The sequence below is a fragment of the Myzus persicae genome, unplaced genomic scaffold (assembly GCF_001856785.1).
Source record: "Myzus persicae strain clone G006 unplaced genomic scaffold, MPER_G0061.0, whole genome shotgun sequence".
Classification (NCBI taxonomy): Eukaryota; Metazoa; Arthropoda; class Insecta; order Hemiptera; family Aphididae; genus Myzus; species Myzus persicae.
Window position 1 is genome coordinate 516,826 of NW_019104233.1, and position 22,663 is coordinate 539,488.

Genomic DNA, 22,663 nt, shown 5'->3' on the forward strand with positions numbered 1-22,663 from the left:
ATTAATAAATAATAAATACAATAATATATTTCTTCACTTTGATAGTTTTTAACTTAAATACCGATGTTTAATTAAAATAATTATAATGCGTATGCAAATGTTCAAAACTCGGAAAGAAAATGTTTATGATCTGGGTGAAAAATGTCCTTCATTACACAATAAATATAGATATATAAAGCCCTGTAAACTGTTATTGAAACGCTAATTTAAACTTACGTCGATTCGTTTTCCAACATGAGTTCTTCGAATTCGACTTCGATTTGATAACCTCGAGGCACTTCTACACTGAAAGTGCAATCTTGGTTGTCAGGATAAGGTTGTGGAAAACCTGGGCTTGAGACCGAGGCGAATCTCATCTCACTGGTTAGTTTCATCGTTATATTACAACTCGATTCGTCCGGATCTGATAAAAAAAATATACAAATAAACCCTACGGAACAGATATCCAATATTTTTCTCATAATTTTTCCTACACATACAATTTATTATAAAATAACATCGTACGACGTACTGTATAGAAAAAAATAATCCTTACCGTAATCGTTTAAAGACGTGTGCTGTTGCGTTTGGCATAGAAATCGATTTTTCACAGAGCAATCGCGGTCGTTCCAAGTGTAAGACGAATTTCGATTAAAGTACTTGAGCAACCGGTTTTGGGGCCTGTACACTTGTCTGAGTTCGACACAGTCCTGTCTGCTAAGTCCGTCGTCGTTAGGCTGTTTCGAATTTGGGCCACTGTACGGTTGGTGTATGTGTCCTTGATACCAATCTACAAAATAAACGAAAAAACATATTTTACCGATATTGAGTTGGATACCTTCGTACACATTTTAATTTATGCGGAGAAGCACTCGACTTACTGGAATAAGTAAATGGCGACGAGTCCGTCCATTTGAAAAATCCTTCGTTGTTCATGTCCGTAGCTCCAATCCAATACGGAGCGTTGTCACTGTAGCTCGGACTTTAATAAAAAAAAATATTATAGCTTAGCGTTTATACAAGAACACGTTAATCGATTGTATCATTTGTATCCACATCATTCAAGCAAACGTTTGAGGCACAAATTACAAGCGAATCGTATTAATACAAAAACATATTTTATCCGTCCACAATTATATAAGAGCTATTTACAACTTCTGTATAATAAAAATGAATGTATACAATGTAGATACCTACATAGGCACATCGTGTATGTTCAAATATTGTTTCCACAAAAAAAAAACCTGTGTATTAAATTTTATTCTCATCATTAAAATTTAAAATTTGCTTCATTCGTCATTTAAAACACAACTCTCAATAAAATGTATTCTTCTTATTATCTCATCTATATAATTTTTCATTTTTGTTGAGTATTTCTGACTTCTCGATTTAAGTAAATAGTAAAATCAAACTGGTGGGTAATACTTTTTACTTCTGTCTTGGGGTTAACTTATACTACCTACTTACTATAAGACTGCTTCGTGTTATTTAATATCGTTGTTTCATTTCACAGTTCACTTATGTGATAGCCCAAATGAATAATGATCATTCCAAAACACACGATTAAGTCAAACCGTAAACGTATTAAGTGTTGACGATAAGAGAGTAAATAATTAGGTTAATAATACGATTGGTTGTACATCTCATAGTACATCATCAACACCTTAGTAGGTAAGTAAAATGATTATACTGCACTACCGCAGTGTTGTAAAATATGAAATTTATGCTAAGCGTCTGTCAAATCATCAACTTTATCCTTCATTAAAACAGTAGTTCGTTTTTAAACTACGTATCTTGTGATCTACAATAATCCACATTATATTCCGTTACTTACATATTTTTCAGTTAAACATAATATAACAAAACTATTTCATTCAGATGTTCAAGAATACTGCTGAAGTATTGGAGTATAAATGCATCAAACTGATAAACACACGATTTTAAGATTATTTACAGTTATTTATAATAATTATAAGTTAAAAAGTGTAATAAAAAAAATAAACATAAATAAAAAAAGTACAGTAATTAGTGACCACGAATCATCCTTAACCTGATAAAAACTATGATAAGCATAGGCACACGGCTTCACATTAATGAAACATGAGATGGCGTTGGCGAGGCACTCGGAAAGTGCCCGCCGTTTCGACATTTGGAATATAACACACAATGCTGATCACAAACAATACCTGATGCAAGTAGAAAAAAAAGTCAACAACATCCGTAATACTGCAAACACAAGCCAAAGCAGTAATAAAAGGAAATATTTAATTCATCAAAACGTTAAGACCGATGAAATGCGTCGCCTTTGCCGCGTGGAAACGTTTATTCATCAGAGGTCATGTGCCAGTCGCCAGAATGTAACTTGTAAATTCACGCACCCACTTAAGCCGATACTCAACGATCTCGATGACACCAGGTGTATACGGTCGTGTCAGGGGTTGGTCTCGATTGTGGCGTGGGTGGTTCATCGAATCTGAAGTCGGACGTGCCACTTTATTACTCGAGTTCCGAACTATTTTTTTCTGCCCATTTGGCTATCAGATGACATTATGTCCACAAACTCGATAAAATTAATAACGATAATAAAAAACTTGTTGGCTTAAAAAAATGTAATCTAGAGTATTTTGAACATGTCAACAACTGCGACTGTAGTAAAAGTTTGGCATTTTTTCACATTTTCATGTGTACCTACACCTATTATATATATAGGTAAGTATACATAATATTGCAATTATGTTTGTATGTTTGATATTCAAATAATTGAAGTGCAAAATGTATAGGTACTCAATGGGTTATTGTTATTTGTTTACAATGGATGGCTAACCAGTGGCAGCACGTGGACGTACTTTAAGTGGCGCATCCTACATTGCTGCGTAAAACAAATTATCTTACATTACACTTATATCATATGGTTAATGCATCTGCATTTTAGATTATAAAAACTAATAATTTTACATTAAATCATTTGCTTCATCAGTGATGATGACAATACCCGTTATTTTTATATTGTTGGGATTAAAAATGTCTATGTATTTCCCTTTTAAATATTTTTATTATATTGTTGAATATTTTATTCGAACAACAAATATTTTATTTTCTCAAATATCAAGTGAATAGAGTACCTACTCATCATTTAGTTTGCGTTACCTCATGCCAGAACTCACTACCCACGCCTTATAAAGTAAATGCGAAGTCAAATGTGTTGCCACACGATGATTGTCAATAGAATATTGATGGAAAACGAGAAAACACGTTCCTCGGAGAGCTATAAGTTTGTGAATCAGTGGTCACTGATTCAGAACAAGTAGGAAATTAGTGCACTATATGTAGATAAATGTATCTTACCTATTAATCAATATTGTGTCGATGAGCATTTGCGTGCGATGACTGTCAATGCTGGCCAAGTGGCCTCCACCGCCATTTTGAGAGCAATATTCTTCGGCGTCTTCCCAGTTGAGCAATTCGTTGACGATGGTCAGACACCGGACCGCCCTGAGTGACACGGAACCGTAAGGGCACTGGGACACCACTTCCGGTATTGGTTCCGCCCGGTACGCCACCACCAGCGTTGGCACGTGAATTGACGCGGACGACGACTCCATCAGCACCACGTTCGTCTCGGACACCATAGACATCTGTCGTCTAGGACCGTCAGCTGGTGCGCAGTAGAACCACCCGATCGCGCCGTCGGTGAGCCGGAACAAAGTTCCTGGGCACGTGGTGGTCGACTGGTGAATCGGAAGTGTGTCGATCTGTCACACACAAGTACACAGCAATGATAAAGTGGTATCACTCTGTACGAATATAACTAAGGTAGAACTGGATTAATGGCCAAAGCCACTATGGAGCAAACAATTATTGCTTCCCCCTTCTAACTCAAAAAAATATAATAATGCAACTTATTTAAGAACATAAAAAAGTTATTATTAAAATTATTTAACATAATGATTTCCATTTATACATTGTTTTTTTAATACTGTAATAGTAATTTAACTATTAAGAAAAACAAATTATTTTGAAATAATTATTGTAACATCTAATATTCTTTGGGTAGGTACCTCACACCTAGTTTAAATTGTTTATTTGGAGCGAATGCTCCTTTCGCACGTAGGTTGTAACGCGGCCATGAACTTAGTCGTAGGCTGGGAAGTATTGGTATAATATAGGTAGTCGATAAGGATATTATATATTTATATATGTAAATAATTAAGGTAGTGTATCCGATCCAGACCTACCCATATATTATTAACATCTATCATAATTATTATTATACCATGTAAATACAATAAAAGTAGTACAAAAACTGTTTGTTTTTACCTGGTACTTGTAAATAATATAAGTGACTTCGGCCTTCGGAAAACCTCGTGTAACCTGCGCATATCGTTGGGCCAGAGTTGACCGCAACTCGTTTCACCACTTCTCATTTATTACACTATAATGTATTATTATAACTCTATTCGTCTATTCGGCAGCACAAAAACTGTTGGTTATTGATCCAACTCAAGCCTCACAGAATCGACGGCCGTTAGAGACAAAGGCAGAGAAAACGGCTGCGGCGACTGTTTTTATGGAAAGGACTAACGAAAAATTATAAACGTCGTGGCTACCCGCCCAGAGTGAGAACTGTAAATTTAATTATACAGTTAGTGGTCGCCTCAGTTGTTCTTATCACATTCGGTCTGACCGCAAAGACTTTAAAACTTTACTTCACTGGATTTCGATGATAAATGTTTCAGCGACAGCTTTCCAAACACGTCGTTTTACGAATTGACGGTGAGGTCATATAAACTCGCTGTGCTCCGCAACCACGGTAACATCAACCGAGGCGACTACCTCCCATAAAGGCGGGTTTCCACAATATATACCTTGGCTTAAATCTTTTGCTGTGATTGGTTGGTGAAGCTAGGTGACCACATGATTAATCACGTAACCGTTTTGTTGGACATAGCTGAACATTTTTCGTGTACTACACAGCACACGCGTATGGTGGAAACCCGCCTATATAATTATTCGCTGCACGTGCGGTGTACTCATAGACCTATTAACATATTTTGTTAATAGGTCTATGGGTGTACTAACCAACGAGCAGGTAACCACAATATTATTATTTTCGAGTTTTGTTTTTCGATTCCAAGAGTGCAGGGCGACAACATTTCGATGAAACCAATCATAAACGAGCCACCAAATCACATTGAACACGACGAATAAGTCGCCCCGGCCGTTTCTCCATGATTGTGTACCGAACGGCAGTACGGCACGTAAATGTACGGTGCACGCACGAGTCATCTAAATTATCTTAACCCACAAGTATCTTGTAAGTTGTAAGAATAACGGTAATGCTATACGCCTCTGTTATGCTTATTAAGAATCAATTATACGATTCTACACACAATGTGTTTGAAAAACCCAAGCAAGACCTTGGTAAATTACCTTGCCGTGTGACATATGAATATTATGAAGAATTTTTGTGCATTATTGCCGTTTCGTATTGTTCGTACCTACCTATATGTAGTTGTATATTATATACACTACAATCATATCGATCGAGTATATTACTAAATATATAGGTAGGTAGTGTTGTTAAATATTTATTGTGTATAATTGGATAGGATGTGAATTCAGCTTGGCGAAAGCCAAAAGTTTTCGTGTAGGTATAACATGTTTTAGTGTTTAAACATTATCATTCATACTTATTATATATGCACAGGTATATCATTTAATGTACTTTGTAGAGTAAAACCAGGGCTTAAAGTGGAAAAAAAATTCCAGGAGAGACTAATGTCTAGTATAGTTTTAAACTTTCCATGCGGTTCTATCATTGTATGTGTGATAATATCGTATGTATATATATAACGTATAATCAGTGATTTTGTAAGCATACTTATCCCACTTTTAACCATGAATGATGTTGAAATTCGTAATTTATTTCATGTAAAATTTAAATCACAAATAACACTACATTTTTCAAAGGGACGTATTTTAACCGCCGTCGGAGGTAAGGGTGTTAAGACCCCTGTGAAGTGTCTACATCACCCCTGTAAAACCAGTCGATATATCAATATGAACAAGATTTTTTTTCACTTATTGTAATAGAAACCTCCGTTATTAATTCAAAACGTATGTTTTACTGTAAATACCAAGTTACTTTTTGATCAAAAGGATCGCCTAAAAAAAAGATTAGTTAGCAAATAATAAATCAATAAAAATTGTTTGTGGTTCTGAAGAAAAAACAGTGGGACATGACATGAAAAAGGAACACCAGCTGCTGACCACTCCATCTACTCGTAGTGCACGAATGAGCTTAGGTACCCGATTAAAATTTAATACAGATTTAATCCGATCAATAAATCGTAATTAACATTAAATATTAATTAATTTCGGAAGTTTATTTAATATTGTAAAAAAGGCTTTTATTTTTAATAATCTTTTTTTTAAATTGACGACTGGGCCATTAGCGGGTTTTTATAGCTTCCATTTCATATTTTATAATAACACGAACATTTAGTCAGGTCATATTGCAGTTTTAATAGTATATTATATATATATATTTTTATAGTTTTGTTTTATTTTTGTTAGCAGAAATGTTGTTGAAATTTATTTTAAGTATAAAATAAAAAGTTTTAACGATATTATTGTTATTATTTTTATTTTGTTTGGATACAGGTACCTTAATACCTGTACCGAGTACCGTGCACAATACGAACAATGGACTATTTTTCTGCTCTTAATACAATCATATTATGTCTGATACTGTTTATATTTGAAAGATATTCAATATTTATAACACGAGAATAAAACAAATTTCCTAATAATAATACGGAAAAAATCTGGTTTGTAGTTACCATTCCGATTATATATGCAAATAAATAATAGACAACTGACACGTGTTATTTTTTAACTAATGATTAATTTAACATTAATAATAATTGGAAACTTAATATTATTCTGAAACGTGTAAAACGAGTAAAAACATTCTCTTTGATAAAAATCTATAAGAACCCTCGTTAGCAATGTAATATTTTTAGGCAAGTGTGTATTATCATGTAGAAACATTTTAGAGAAACACGCGGTCGATGTAGATTGAATTAATCAACTTATCGTCCATAGTCTTGTTAATGCAGTGATTTAATATCAAATGCTTACATGATATGTGTAATATATGATATGATAGCTATATATATTCTTACCTAGTACTCGTACTATATGTCTATATGTATGATTGTATGAACTTTTAGTCAAAAATTGACGTAATAATAATAATTGTAGGGGGATGAGGTGACCGAGTGGTCTGACGCGTCCGCTGCGACGCAGCCGGTCGCTGTTCGATCCTCGGCTACCGGGCGGCATTTTTCTCCGGACAAGTCGCGGTGACCGGAGAACAAGTGCTGCCATCCCCCACCCCCGGGGCATGGCAGAAACCTACGGGTGCCCCATTCGAAATTCTGCCAAAAACAAACACACACGTGTTCCCCCCTACCGTCCCAAAATATACAATACAAACAAACCTACAATACAAATCCTACTACAGCTAATGGCCTCAGTTGCCGAAGCTTAAGATCAATAAAAAAAAAAAGAAATAATAATAATTGTAAGTAGAATGAGCCATGCATGGATTCACATACTTTTTGGGGCATCATAGTATAATTTTAATAGTGAATAAAATTGCAAATACCGGTACACATTTCAATCCATAGATGATATTCTATAGTGTGTACAATATTGGTGTAGATAGATAATAAAGGAACGAATCAGCTACATTCGTTGAATTTCAAGAAGCTGAGTCGAGTTTCCACGACATAGTAACTGAACCTTCGTAGTAGTTCTAATTATATTTCGCCTCAGTTGGCTGCCATTCCGATCACAGAGCCTCACTATAGTCACTTGTATGCTATATAGCTGTGGTGTAGACATTGCAGGTATTTCGTCGGAATATCCAAAACAAAATATCAAAACCTAAATAATTGTTTCCTACTCTATCGATTTTACGTCAGTATTGACTTATGAGTTACATAATTATATAATAGGATAATATAATCAAAACTCATCAAAATCAACTCTAGTATATATAATGTCAATGTGTTATGTATGTTATAGTAACTAGTCAAAGGCTCGGAACTTTTTGTAATACTTTTATATAGTTAATTGATACAAAAGTATTTTGTGACAATACGTTTTATGTAAACTTTTTATTGAATAATTCAATACAATTGGTTTAATATTGATATAGTTTTTTATTGCGAAAAGTAACAAGAATATTTAGCTGAAGAGACAAAAGTAGCACAATGTGAATGGGTACCGTTGGTAATTGGACACCACCATTGCCAATTTTATAAGGAAATTGTTGTTTATTGATCATACGTTTAATGCAAAATGTTTTTATATTTTAAAATGTTTGTTCCTCATTTGAATTATTATTTACATAGTAGGTACTATTTATATTAGAAATATAAAAACAAAATTAATACTAATTAAACATTTTTAATTACAATATTTTATTCCTGGATATTTGGACCTAGAATTTATTGTAGTCGATAGAAATTCGTATAGAAAATTCAGCATATATCATTCATATTTATTTATTAAAGTATAATACGATTATATCGTCGTTCTTTCGGCTTATTCGTCGACCACGTTTTGTGACAACAATTATTGTGCACACAGTCAAATTCAAAACAAGTAATAAACAATGAACAATTCATTACATGCGTCTTATCGTCGTCACCGCATTATAAGACGAACGGCAAATAACGAATAAAACAACGAACCCGACGAGGGATTATTAGGTGATAGTTATCATTTCGGTCTTTCTCTGGCATACCGCACACTTATTCGTTTGCAATTTCATGACTACAAATATTACAAGTGGCATTTGAAAAATAATTCCGAACGAATACGATCGAAATGGTCGTTTAGTGACGGTGTATTGACCGACCACAGTATTTCGTATTGAACACTGCACAAGAACGTGTATTTTTTTTTTATTAGCCTTTATAAAAAATGTAGCTCAACAATTAAAAAGAATGTGTATTGTGTAACGATTTTTGAGGGTTCTAAATTGATCCGGGACGACAAAGTTTGGTGAAAAAATTGTTCTATGCCCTGCTACAAAGCACTCGAGACATTATTGTTCTAAGTCCCGAATTACAGTCACTTTTTTGTGTTCAGTTTGAGTGCTGGACAATCCGTGTTTGCTGGACAATCCGTCCGAATTCGTTCACGTTCTACATTGCTCGTGTTCGCCCGTCCGATGTTTTTCGTCTCCGTTTTTGGCAGGCATTAGGGAAGATTTTCCACACTTACCATGCAGCCGTCGGCTCTACGACATGTTTCGTGTGTTTTTGCACTTTTCTGACAGTCATACAATCTGCTTAACTTTGCTTGTGTTCAAGTAGTGCGCAGAGTGCGAAACACGCCCAATTTGTGTGACCGCGTGGTTCCGACGACTTACCGAGTTTGTTTCAGAGACCCGCTGCGGTACCCCCGATGGTCGGTTGTACCATAGTAACGATGATAAGTCATTGATGCTAATTTGTGGTCAAAGATGATGTGTTTAAGTGAAAAAACACGTTGGTGAAAAATTAATTTATGCGCCTTATGGAAATTGTGGGTTTTTTTAACCGGTGTATAATCTCACGAATAACCTTGAATTTAATCCTCAAACTTTTTAACAGAGCGAACATTTTACAATCGACTTTAATTAAAAATAACTAATAATAATGGAAAATGTCTTATACCTATAAATATAACAGAATGAGTTAAAATATTTTTTAAATGTTATGCTTATGATGTACATAAAATACTAATTTAAGCATTCACTGAAGAGTTCATGTACCTACAGTCATTTTTTAATGCTACACCAAAACCGTTTTACATTAATTATTTTTGGTTTTTCCCGGTGATTTTGGAAAGTACTTTGAATTTTAAATTATGACCTCCTGAATTCACGAACTAGATTCTAGTGGACTCATCTTGTGTACAGACAAAAAAACTAAGTTAAAAAAAACATACACATCATCATTTGTATAACAATACATTCATTGCTTCGCCCAGGATCTAAAAGATTACGAAATCCGACTATTCTCTATTTCTCTAGAACAATGATATTCAACCTGTTTGAACTCTCGACTCACTTTTTTAGGCAATCATGCCTACATTTTTCTCGATTTACGTAAACTTTGTAGAAAAAAAAAAACGAAAATTGCGTAATGCTCTGTAGTGCCCACTATTATAAGTGCCTGTAGTGTGAGTGTAGTCATTTTTATAATACATTTTTTCTTTAATAATAATGAATCATTTTCAAATTCTTTTTTGAAAGTTTTGAAAATTAAAAGCAAGTGTAACTACGTGTGTAAGTCCACTGCTCAGTAATACTCACACCAACTAAATGAGCCATAACCGTGCTCTGTTAATATCGAAGTTAACATAAAACGTGGTTTTATATTATATTGTGACAGTCGTTGTAAAAATTACGTAAATAATGTTACATTTGTACTACCATAGTCATCGTCGGTTTTGTCTCTTAAAAGTTTTTGCTATTTACTAAAGGACGCTCTTGGGCTATAAAAAAAGGTAAAAATTAATAACGGGACACACTAGGGACATCCCCAGCTGGTGATGTCGTAAAACCACGTATTAAAAATCTGTAAGGTAGGTATCTATACTAGGGATTTGGTCCACATTGACCTTAGCTGCAATACCGAATGTATTTAAAATTTACATTTCGTGCTGTATATATGACACTAAAAATGGTTTGGATTGTAATCGATCCATGTTTTCTAAAAAAAAAAATTAGCACACGATATAACTCTACAATTCTACATCCATGAGGTATAAACTCTCATATAGGTTCTTCACTCCATCTGTGATCTACGGGTGATCAAACCGGGAAATATATCCATTCATAAATTTTCTCATGGAATATTTGTTTCAATAATGTCTACATTATAATTATAACTTAACATATTTTTAAAAAAGAATAATTCACTAAATAATAATAATTTTGATAAATATTAATTGATATTATTAAAACCTTAAATTGTGTTTTTAATGATGAAAGTACATTAACAGAAAAAACACCATGACCCACCATGACTAAATTATTTGGCCGCCACTGGAAGTTTTGATCTAACGATATTACAAATTTTGATACATTAACATTGTTCTACACGGTCAAGGGTGTTATTGAAATATTTAATATTACAAGTTATGATACCTTAAAAATCAATAAATAAATACAGACTAGGCTATAATAATAATAGTAATAATTATAACAATATTCTGTCTAAACTATTTGTATAAAGTATAATTTAATCACTATCTGTTAATGTATCTATTTAATATTATATTTACCAATATATAGATGTCAGATGTGACACTTCTAACAGTATTAAGCACAGACCAAAACATGTTTATTATTATGTATTATATTAGTATAATATTATTAAATTCATTATTTTTAAATCTGTAAAAGGATTAGCATCTAAGTTCTAAATTACTTTATTGTTACTATGTAACTATTGTATTCTAACCAGGCTAATTTAAGAACTTTTGACACCGACCAGAGCTTTTTCTTATAGGAGGTGAACAAAATTATCATGTTAAATGTTATCGTTTGACTGCAAAAATAAATTATTGAAAAAAAACTATTATATAATATGTCAGTACTGACCGTCAATGGTTTGGCGGTGGTGGCCACGTGGTCGTAGTCAGCGGTGGCGGGCTCGTCTGCGTCCGCGGCCTGATTACCGAACGGCACGGAGTTGATGAGCAACCGCAACCGGTAACCGTACGGCTGAGTGACCTTGTACCGGCACTCGGAACCGGGCGTGAACACGACGGTGCCGTTCTGCTGGGCCACGTCGTTGTCGAAACAGCTGGCGGCCAACCGGTAGACGATGGAGAACGCGTACCGGCCCACTGTGGATGTGACGGACGGCGGCGGCGAACGGCCCGCGTCCAGCACGTAGTGCCGGTCGGGCTCTCGCAGGTCCTCCAGCTTGCCGCACACCGGCGGGTGGCCGGACACTTGGAGCCGGCCGCGCTTGCACGGCACATTCAACTTGACGACGTCGACCACCAACCGGGCGCGGTGTCGCTGCGCGAACCTGACCACGCACTGCAGCTGCTGCTGTCCACGGGCAGGCGGCAGATCTCTGGACGACAGCCGACCCAGTTCGGCGGCCAGCAAGTACAGCTCGCAGTCTGCGAACAGAGTCCGGGCGAATAAAGGTTTGTCGTTTGAGTGTCGGAGGGCGAATAAAGGTTTGTCGTTTGAGTGTCGGAGGGCGGATATGGTTGGAGGAACTTGGTGAAACGTTTCGTTTATTGTCACGCCGACCGTTTCCGTCTCTCGGCTGGTCACGATTATGTTCAAATGTATAATACACGGAAAGAAGAGGATGTGTGATCCTGATTGAAATTGGCGGAAATTCGTCCATCGGAAAATTTGACTTTTTTTTCAAAAAGAATCGTTTATCTATATTATATGTATATTAATGGTATAACATTAAACGAATTATCAAATGTTACTAAAGTATAATATTAGAAAGTTGGTTTTAAAGTATAATTTCGTAGAAAAAAAACAGCGAACTATAACGATCAGTTTCAATATAACAGATCAGGATTTTCGTGAATTATGCCGATTGCCCGTGGGAGAGACCAAATGCAGCCACAGGACTTTAAATTGGGTAGATTCTGTTTTAGGTTAATTTTAGATCAATATAAACGTCCCCGGGTAAGTGGTTTGTGTTCGTTACCAATTTACATATTATTATTATTATTCCGTTATGTAGCCAGAAATTAGACCTACGGTCATCACCGGTACCTACCGTAGTGGTATAATATGTAAAACCATAATAATATACATTCGACTACCGTAAACGTATTATTGTATCATTTTACCTTTTAGTATTTGTATTCGCTTTTTGAACTGGTTGGTATCCGGTGCTCCCAACGTACTATATTCTAACCTGAAACAAATCCGGTCGGCACTATTATTATATTATTTTCGTACAACATGAAATTTATTAAATAGTATAAACGATAACAGTACAACTGCACACCAAAAAGTGATTTCGTAAAACCAACCGATCTTATCGAATTTCCCACGAGAAATGGATAGGTACCATACGCTAGATGGACTAATCAGACACTGGACTGTAAATTGTATTAACATTATAATTCGGTTACACGCTAAAGGTATACTTTCAACCCACGCTACCTACCCGGTTACGCGATGCTTGTTTAAGGTGGAATCCGCCGGGACCTAAAACTAAACGTTCTATCTTCGAGAATACGAAAAGATTTAATTGAAAATGTCATCATCGCGAAAACGAAAACAAAACAAAACCACGCTGGTGTAAATCTATATCGTTTTTTTAGTACGTCATACTCTATTACATATTACTACATTTCACTATATTATATAGTCAACAGTAGCGTACACACAGTGGAATGGTGTTTGGAGGTTCTACACCCAACCCCCTTGGTTTATTTATCACTATATAAAAACTGAAAAATATCAACGATTATATTATATCAACGTAACAACCACCCACCGTTATTTTTAAAACATTGCTGTGGTAATTGGAATTTTCACTTAAGAGGACTCCATACCAGCATGCGTTTTCTCCGTCTTACAAACGCATATTACAACAACTTGTAGGTACGTTCTGAATACGAAATATAATTCATATAAATTATATTTCATTTAACTCTGTTATGTTTAATCTTAAAGTGAATTGATCCGATATTAAAATTTAGAAGTAAGAACTAAGAATATTATTATCTAGTCGATGACTTAGGTTTTTTTTATATTTTAATTTTTGAGCGAGTTATGAGGTTTTTAAAACAGTAACTTGCTTGTACATTTTAAAATGCTCATAACTCGCTTTGAAATTAAAATATAAAAAAAACTTAAGTCATAGATTTAAATATTCTCACTTCTAAATTTGATAATAGGACAATTCAATCCAAGATTAAACAAAACAGAGTTAAAAAAATTATCCAGAAAACACAATTTGCTAAGTTATGCGTTTATAAGACTCAGACAAAGCGCATGCGGGTATGGCGTCTCCTTAAGCACTTTTAAATCGTAATTTACCTGAGAAAATTCACAGAATACGACATAAAGCGGTTGGGCTTTAAATGACGCTAAAGCTGTCTGTACATCGTTACACAGTCGTGTCACTTTTTGTTGTTCATATTATATTGTTGTGATCAAAACGTTTTAACAATCACAGTAAGTAAACGAAAAATAACACTTATGTGTTTGTGTTTATACGATTAATATATAGGCATAAAATATACAGTAAAGACTACATAGGTGTATAGTATTTCAGCATTAAACGTATTTATTGGACTTACTAATACTTATTAGGTTTTTATTTTCGTCCGCAACAACGCCTAGCACTCTAATCTTACCCAATTATGAACAAATTATATAAATTGGCTTACGGTTCCGCTACACAAGCGATACGATCCTACCACAGTCATTTAATTTCACATTCTTTTGTGAGAAAACTCATAGACTGCAGTAGCTGTGGCCAATATCGTCTGCAGATTTAGAACAGTTCCCCGACGTCTCGATGACAACCATTATTGGCATTATTATTATTTATCGTTAGTCTCGAGTCTCAACCCGGAACAGCTTCCACATAGTTTAACAAATCGTAATCCGCTCCAACTTTATAAAGTTTGGCTATTTTTGTATTTTTACGCATACATACATTTCCACAATCGATGGACGTTGTCCTCTCGCCGGAACGTCTATATTTGATATAATAACTGTACCAAACAATACGTCACGGGTTTTCGTGAGATTATTATTTTTTTTCTCAATGTGATATGTACGCCAAACGAGTGAGTGTGTCAAATAATCCGAGTTTAAAATCAAAAGCGCTTTTGATTACGTCTTAAAAATACATTTTCTTCGAGAAGTTCAAAAATTCCCTTCATATTCAGTGCAAAAAAACTTTTTTTATGAAAAACGCTATTTTCTAAGGTTTTTTTATTATTTTTTATGTCAAAATGGATTCTGACACGCATTATTAAAACATATTCTGAACTGGAATATAACACTATATTATACAAAAAATAATTTTCCCATTTCTCGCCTGACTATACGTGTATTATATTAATCCGTCAAAAACATTAAAAAATACCATGTATTTGTAAAAAATATGAGGTTTATCGTATTAAGTTTAATACATAAACAGTTTTTACACCCCATGGATGTAAAAACGAATTGCTTACAAACTATTCGAAAAAAAAAGTGAATAGGTCAATTCCACTAAAATATATTATGTACTGCGGTATACATTGTATAGAAAAGTAGTAGAATTAACTGAAAAATTATAAATACAATTATTAACTAGGGATTAGTGGTGTGGCAAACCATGTTTCAAAACAAAGGGCGAACATATATTTTCCATATTTTCCACTCACTCATCCACCCGTTCATTGAATAATATGCTATACTATACTATTTAAAAACGCATTTTTAACTATGTTACAAGTTAACGACTTTTATTATAGAATTGCTAACACAATTGTTACGCATTGAAAAAACAAAAACTTTTGTTTATTAAAAGATTATAACATTATTATCGATGAATATTATTATATTATTGTCATGAACTGCGCCTAATATTATAGTATTAACAAAATATATTGATATGTCGTCAGTATAACAGTTGTATGTCTATTATTAAAACTTTATGTTTGTTACAGCAATTTGGTGTTTCGTTTCAGTTTTTACTTATCACGTCATCTCCTTAATATAGTTGTATTGAAACTTGTTACTATTGAGCACTACTAAATTTATGTTTCATAATTGCAGTATTCAAAACAGGCGTATTAAATAAAATTTAAACATTTAATGTTTAAAAGTAAAATGTCGAACGCAATACAGTTTCAACCTTGGGTTCAGCTGATAACCTTTAACAATTTGAATGATCCTTAGGACATCCTGAAAATGTTGACTGTGAGGTGCTCTTATAAATAATCCATTATTATATGATATAACGTTAAACATTTGTAAGTTGGTAATTTCTCTCTTGACAATTTATTATTTTACGTATTTTTCTGTGATTTTCATTAAAGATTCAATAATACAGTATCAATATTCTGTTCAGATAGGTATTTTTTTATATTCTCCTAATTTTTTTTTTTTAAATACGAACCAGATTGTAATCATAATATCATACACTATACGTCTGCAAAAAATCGTACAACCGGCTTATAATGTTCGATATAATTATATAGACATACAAATCTTGACATTCAGTTTTCAATTGTTCAAGTCGTATACTTCGAATCATATACATCGCCAAAAACAAACAATTAAATAGGAACATGGCCAAAGTTATTTATACAAATAAATCACAAAAAATAACTGCTTAGAAGTTAAAATTCCTTTCACAATGTAAGTACCTTATCAGTATCTACAACATTCGGGAAAGATAATATTATTATTTATAACTACCAATCAGTGAGATTCACTTTTACTATTTTTGTAAGAAATATCATCATTGTTATACTTGGATCATGTTTATAAATTATGAATTCCGATTGATTAATATTAATTAGTACAGTTTTCAAAGCGTCATAGCTTCCAATCTTCTCAGCCAATTACCATGGATCGATTATCTTTGGTTAGGTCAGTGAAGTAAGTATCTCAATTACTACTCATTCGAGTTTCGATTTTTAGAAAAACTATCCACTAAAATGCTTAATAATTTACTGAAGAAAAAGTGGAGGGTGTATCTCATTTGAAAAATATAAGTTGTATAAAACACTAATTAAAAAGTACCAAAAATCTTAATAATTCGAAAATATGGTCCTTATTAAGTATATTTCAAAATGTCAAAAATCAGATTTCGAGCAACTGTATTATTGAAGAAAAAAAGGGGCGAACAAGGTTGGTGAATTACCCTATATATGTGTATGTTGAATATTTTTAATGTTGTATCGATCGTTTTACTGGCAGAAAGACATTCTTACTACAAATTCGACTATTAAATATTATTGATTTTTTTGTGTCCAGTTATGTATATATACCCAAAAATCAACATTACGTGTGAATACCTTTGTGTTGATATAATCATACTGCGATTAATTTAGAATATTACAATGATAAATAAACAACCAAAAACGGCGAAATAATGTATCGATATTATAAGTATAGACATTTAACATTGTCATATCGACACACTATTTATGCACATGGTACACATTACACACAACACACCAATCTCTGAGATTTTAGTGCACGACTTGTAAACGGATTCCAAGAGAAAGTCGTTTTACGTTGTTTAGCGGAAATTTTATAATATATAAGCTCAACATTTCGTCATTTAATCATAACCCCATTTTATAGCATCTACTTTCCCCGTGAAAACGTATTAGGTTAATATATTCAATACATTAATATAATAAAGTTCGTACTTTGATATATTATGCTAAAAATTATACATTACATACATACGCGTTGCATTATATTATTATTTCGTATTATTTTATGATTCGTATTAACTAAGCAGCTATGGTTAAGCATATAATTAGGTATCAACTTTTTTTCAAGTTGTTACGATGGTATTTGTTGTTATATAATGATGTCTTTAGTAATATGATATTATGGTTTCCGAATTTGATCACCTGCCCACTCTAACGCTAATGTTATTCTATCTTAGCCTAACAGACTGCCCACGCATCTGCAAATCAGTTAAACACTATAATCTATACTAAGTTTGCACCACAAAGGACGGGAGCGGTTCGTATTTAGTCAGAACTGCGGTAATTGGCCGGTGAAAAGGGTCGCCGAAATTATCCCGAATAAAGGAAATCCTCTTCAAATTAGTAAACAGGTATACAACCGGACGGACATCCGAATGACCCACGGTGGATAAACGCAATACCATACAACAGTCACACAAACATTTGCTACATAATTCTCAAGTATATATCATTTATCGTAATTTATATCTTTATGACGCAACTGGTACAAGTGGTATCCATAACAGCTAAATAGTATTTATGTTATACATTACGCCCAGCCCCCGCATACCTTACTATGGTATTATAAAATATGTCATATAAAACCCATCTAGTTAAATTAGATCACATTTCAGATAGACCATTAATATTATGATAACTAAATGTCCATAATATTATCACTGCAATGCAAAACTTTACGATTTTTGCAGTTCTTAGTGGACATGGGTAGCTAATACCGGCCCGTTATCGATGCATTTAATATCATTTGCACGTACACAATAAAAACTGAATTGAGTTATTTGAACATGTTTACGTCTGCACTATGCACTGATAGAATTTTGAAATGATTGATAAATAGTATTGGCACTTAAAAAATAACTCCATCTGAGTATTAGAAAAATTTCTATTAGTGCCATTATTTATGTACTTTTTACTATCTTTGGGCTAATTGTTATTAAACTATGACATATTTAAACTTTCCTCAGATAAAGGAATCGTTTTATTTCGACTGTACTGTCGTTTAAATGTAATTGAAATTAACTTGGGTATAATTATGGGGGACTGCAATTTTGACCATTATTATAAAACCAAATGTAAAACAGGGTACCTCATACATAAAATATCAACGAGCAGTGTTAATCATGGTAAAATACCATTGGTCATATATAATGTAATAACAACTAATGAGGATCCTAGTTTCAAATTTTAAAACTATTAACATTAACCCGAAGAATTTGAAAACTTCAAATGTCTACAAAAAGCATAAAAGTATTTTGAAAATTATAAGATGTCAAGAATTTACTAGATAATTTAAATATTTAGGGAAAATGCCAAGTCTCTACAGTTATTCATTTTTAAATGATCTATAAAAGACATTAAAATTGTTATGTTAAGCAAATGCTACTTGAAATTTGTCAAATACTTAACGTTTTTAGAATTTATTCATAATGAACATGTAATAAGACTATAAGAGTTGTTTTTCTCCAAGACGTAGAGCTTTTTTTGAACATAAAAAATCCAATCATAAGTAGTCAAATAAAAATGTATGTGTAGGAGATTACAACGGTTTTTTTTGGTCAGGTAAAAAGGTCCGCGAGGAGATTATACTATCTTTACTTTTCAGGTAAGAATATTATTCTTGTGTGCTAGTAAAACTGAGAATAGTGATGAAAGATTGAAGACCTGGATGGTTGTCAAAAACAATCGGTTTTTCCACATAAAATCACAACTCCATATAATTCTGCTCATGTCGCAATAACTCTTTTTAACTTAATCGACTAGGATGTTCGGAAAACACATATAGGTTCCATATGGCCCTGGCTTCGCCATTTTGATTTCCCAGCAATGAATAATAAGTCAGTATAGACATAAAAAAGTCAAAGCAGCTGTACAAGAATGGTGTGGCAAAGCCGAACCGGAACAATGAATCGAGAAGTTAATGTCACTGTATGAAAAATGAAAACAATTCGGAAGTAGATTTTTTTTTACCTCGTTTCAGATACAAATAAGTTCATTGAAATCTGTGTCGTATTTTTCGACTGACTCTCGTACAACAATTTTATAATTTATATGCAACTAAGTTTTTTTTCTTAACATTATATTCAAAAAATTAATTTACTTTTCTTTTACGTATATCATCATATTTTATTCAGTATAATATAAACGTGGCTTTATACAATTATAAAAAGTATTTTCTGTTTAGTGTTTAATGAGTTTTAAATGTTATACAATTTTTTGAAACAGGTGTGATAATATAATGGCGTATAATGTATAATACTTTTGTGCGTAAGAACCCAACTTCCACCTACAGTTAAAATACAAAGTATTTTATGAACATAATAATAATATATTATATTCCTAATCATGATGACTTTTATAATTATTTCAAACAGTTGAATAGTAATATTTAATACTAAATATAAACTAGCAAAGAGCGCAACAAATTGAATTTTATATTAAATACACAAAAAAAATATGGTTCTCGCATTTTATTATGTAACCGTGGTAGAAGTTCAGTTCTTACGAGTACAAATACAACATGTTCGTAATAAAAAGTTTTAATTGGAGGATATTACATGTGTCGTTATTAATATTTGACTGTATAATAATAAGGAGAAGTCATAATAATATAGTTTCGTAATTTTAAATATGCTTACTCCTGTTTTTACCTTTACTATATTTTTAGGTATTCCAGAAAGAATCACAATTTATTATATTAGGACTAACCAACTGTTTTATCATTAAATACGAATTATTTCTGCCAGTTGTCCGGATGAATTTTACTAGAGTTAAAGCTATACAAGAAATACCTGCATTCAAAATATATTCTGATATGGAAAATAAAGATAAAAAATAACCAAGCATATGAACACTGAACAATACTTCAATTTACAATAAGTTATTATTATTTTTTTTTATATAAAATAATTACAATTAAAATACTGTTATATTTATTAACTGAAAATTAGCGAATACTGACACTCAGACAAGTGACTATTATTTCACGATAAATCTGTGGTGTGTTGCGCTAGTGATTGACAGAACCAAAAAAATATATTTCTCTGATATCGTTTAAAAGCAACTATCGATTTGAAATTAATTAACCCAAGTTGGTACACCCGGTAAAATAATTAGGTTGACAGCTACTTGAATCCTCGACGGTGTTTTTTTTTACGACAGTATCGACTGGTAGAATTTCAAAAATATTTGATCCGTAAGATTCTGATAGAAGTAAATAATAATATCATATTTTGTTACATAAAAAATGTTACAAGAATATCTGACCGTTTACTATTGGAATTATATGAAATGTGGACCTATTGATGTCACATTCTGTATTATACGTGAAAAATGCAACCATACAATAAACTTGATGAATCATCTTGTGTCCCTGTACATTAGGTTTATAAAAAAAAGTGTATACAGTTAAATGGAATTAAATGGTCCGTTCAATTTTACAAAGGGACTCCGAACTTCATTCGAGACTGAATTTACGACAGCTAAAGCATTTTTCTCTTTCTTTTTTGTATTTGATGAATTGATAAATGGTTTCCACAATACTACAAATTTATGATCGAATTTTAAAAGCCCGTGGAATTTTCAATTCACAACATTTTTGTGTTGCGTTCGCGTGAAATCAATGGTATTTTCCCCCTTTGACGTCCAGGTGGAAGTTTTTTTTTATTGTTACGAAAACGTTCGCTGATCGTGAGACACTGTTTCTGAGTTTGACTTGACGACTAAGTCGTCGTTTTTTTTAATACGTAAAAGTTGTATTAATTTTACGAAATAATTAAATTTAATGTAAAAACAACGGAGCAGATACTGCAGCAGTATCGTGATTCGCCAGTACTAAGTTATATATTGGATTGTTTTTCACTAACGAAGATAATGTTTAACGGATTTTAAAATCTGTGTCCCTTCAACTATATATAATATTATAATGATCAAAGGGTATTAAATTTATTTATGTAGGTACTACACGAAAAAGTTTTCAGCTTTATTAGAGATAGTAAGGTTTTAAAGAGGAAAAGCACTTGTAATCTACACTTCTGCAGATTTATTTGTTCCTATACAGTATTTTGTCATTCCAACAAGTCCTATATTAATAATTACAAATGAATATAATATATTAATTAACTAATTAATTAACCAATTAAAGGTTCCCATTTTAGAACCCAGAGATAAAAAAGTGCTGCAGGTTTTAGTAGAGCGTGTTTCAATTTGCAAACAATATGAATTAAAAAAATTCTTTTAGAAAATCACGATTCTGTGCTTAGAGTTTAGTTTTTCCAAAAATGAATACATATATCTTTCGCCCACGTTTTCAAATATTAATATGAAATCATCGCTAATGACTTTTTTTGGCCACAAAATCAAATTTAGACTCAGAATCTAAAAACTTGTAGATATTCAATAATGTCTGCCAAGTGTGAATATATCTGGTATATTTAATTGTAACGAAAACTGGCAAAATTCACAGAATATCCCGTAGATTGGAGTACACAATATTATATATTTTACAATGTGACATCTAATTTTAAATATTCACTACAGTCAGCTTCACCCCCAAAATTGCACATTAATTCATTACCAAACTATACACAACATTATGTACAACATTGTAAATGCTGCAGGCATTTCAACCGCTGTATTGTAAGCTTAGGTAATTTAAAGAAACACATAACCTAGATTCTAGAGTAATCCTAATTAATAGGTCAACAATAAAACCTCTAACCTTTTATGAGTTATAACTTATAAGTAATATTTTACGGAACTATACAAGTTTCTGCATAGTTATAATAATCATCTAACGATTGCAATACGATTTTTACAATCACAGTTTGTGTAGAGAAAACCTCGTGGACGTCATCGGGCATTGAGGTAAAAAGATAAAAATTTATATTTTAAAAGTTAAAATATTTGTAGTGGTTACCATTTCTACCGAAGTATAATATTATTCCTCATAAAATAAAAGCGCTGTGCTAAAGATACATGCAAATATATACCTAAAAATCATTTAATACCTGGTAGAATAAATCCCTTTTTTAATAATTCAAATTTAAGGTAGAAACTAAACAAGTCCGGTTATGTTTTTATGTTCAGAGAGGTCTAATATCGATTATTTAAGTGCTGTATAAAAATTTGTGTTATTACGTGACCTGAACAAGGTAAAATAATACACATTCAA

At 32.7% G+C, this 22,663-nt stretch overlaps 1 protein-coding gene across 3 annotated transcripts in view; it reads right to left on the bottom strand.

Annotated features, from left to right (window-relative positions):
• The window catches only part of LOC111040317, a 96,071-nt gene that overhangs the window by 13,879 nt on the left and 59,529 nt on the right, over window positions 1–22,663 (bottom strand). For all 3 annotated transcript variants that reach the window (XM_022324186.1, XM_022324184.1, XM_022324187.1), the window contains exons 4-9: window positions 12,880–12,947; window positions 11,648–12,180; window positions 3,325–3,731; window positions 861–961; window positions 536–769; window positions 217–403 (exon numbers count right to left, since the gene is read on the bottom strand). In XM_022324186.1, coding sequence (XP_022179878.1) covers window positions 217–403; window positions 536–769; window positions 861–961; window positions 3,325–3,731; window positions 11,648–12,180; window positions 12,880–12,947 — 1,530 coding nt within the window. The remainder of the gene's footprint in view (window positions 1–216; window positions 404–535; window positions 770–860; window positions 962–3,324; window positions 3,732–11,647; window positions 12,181–12,879; window positions 12,948–22,663) is intronic.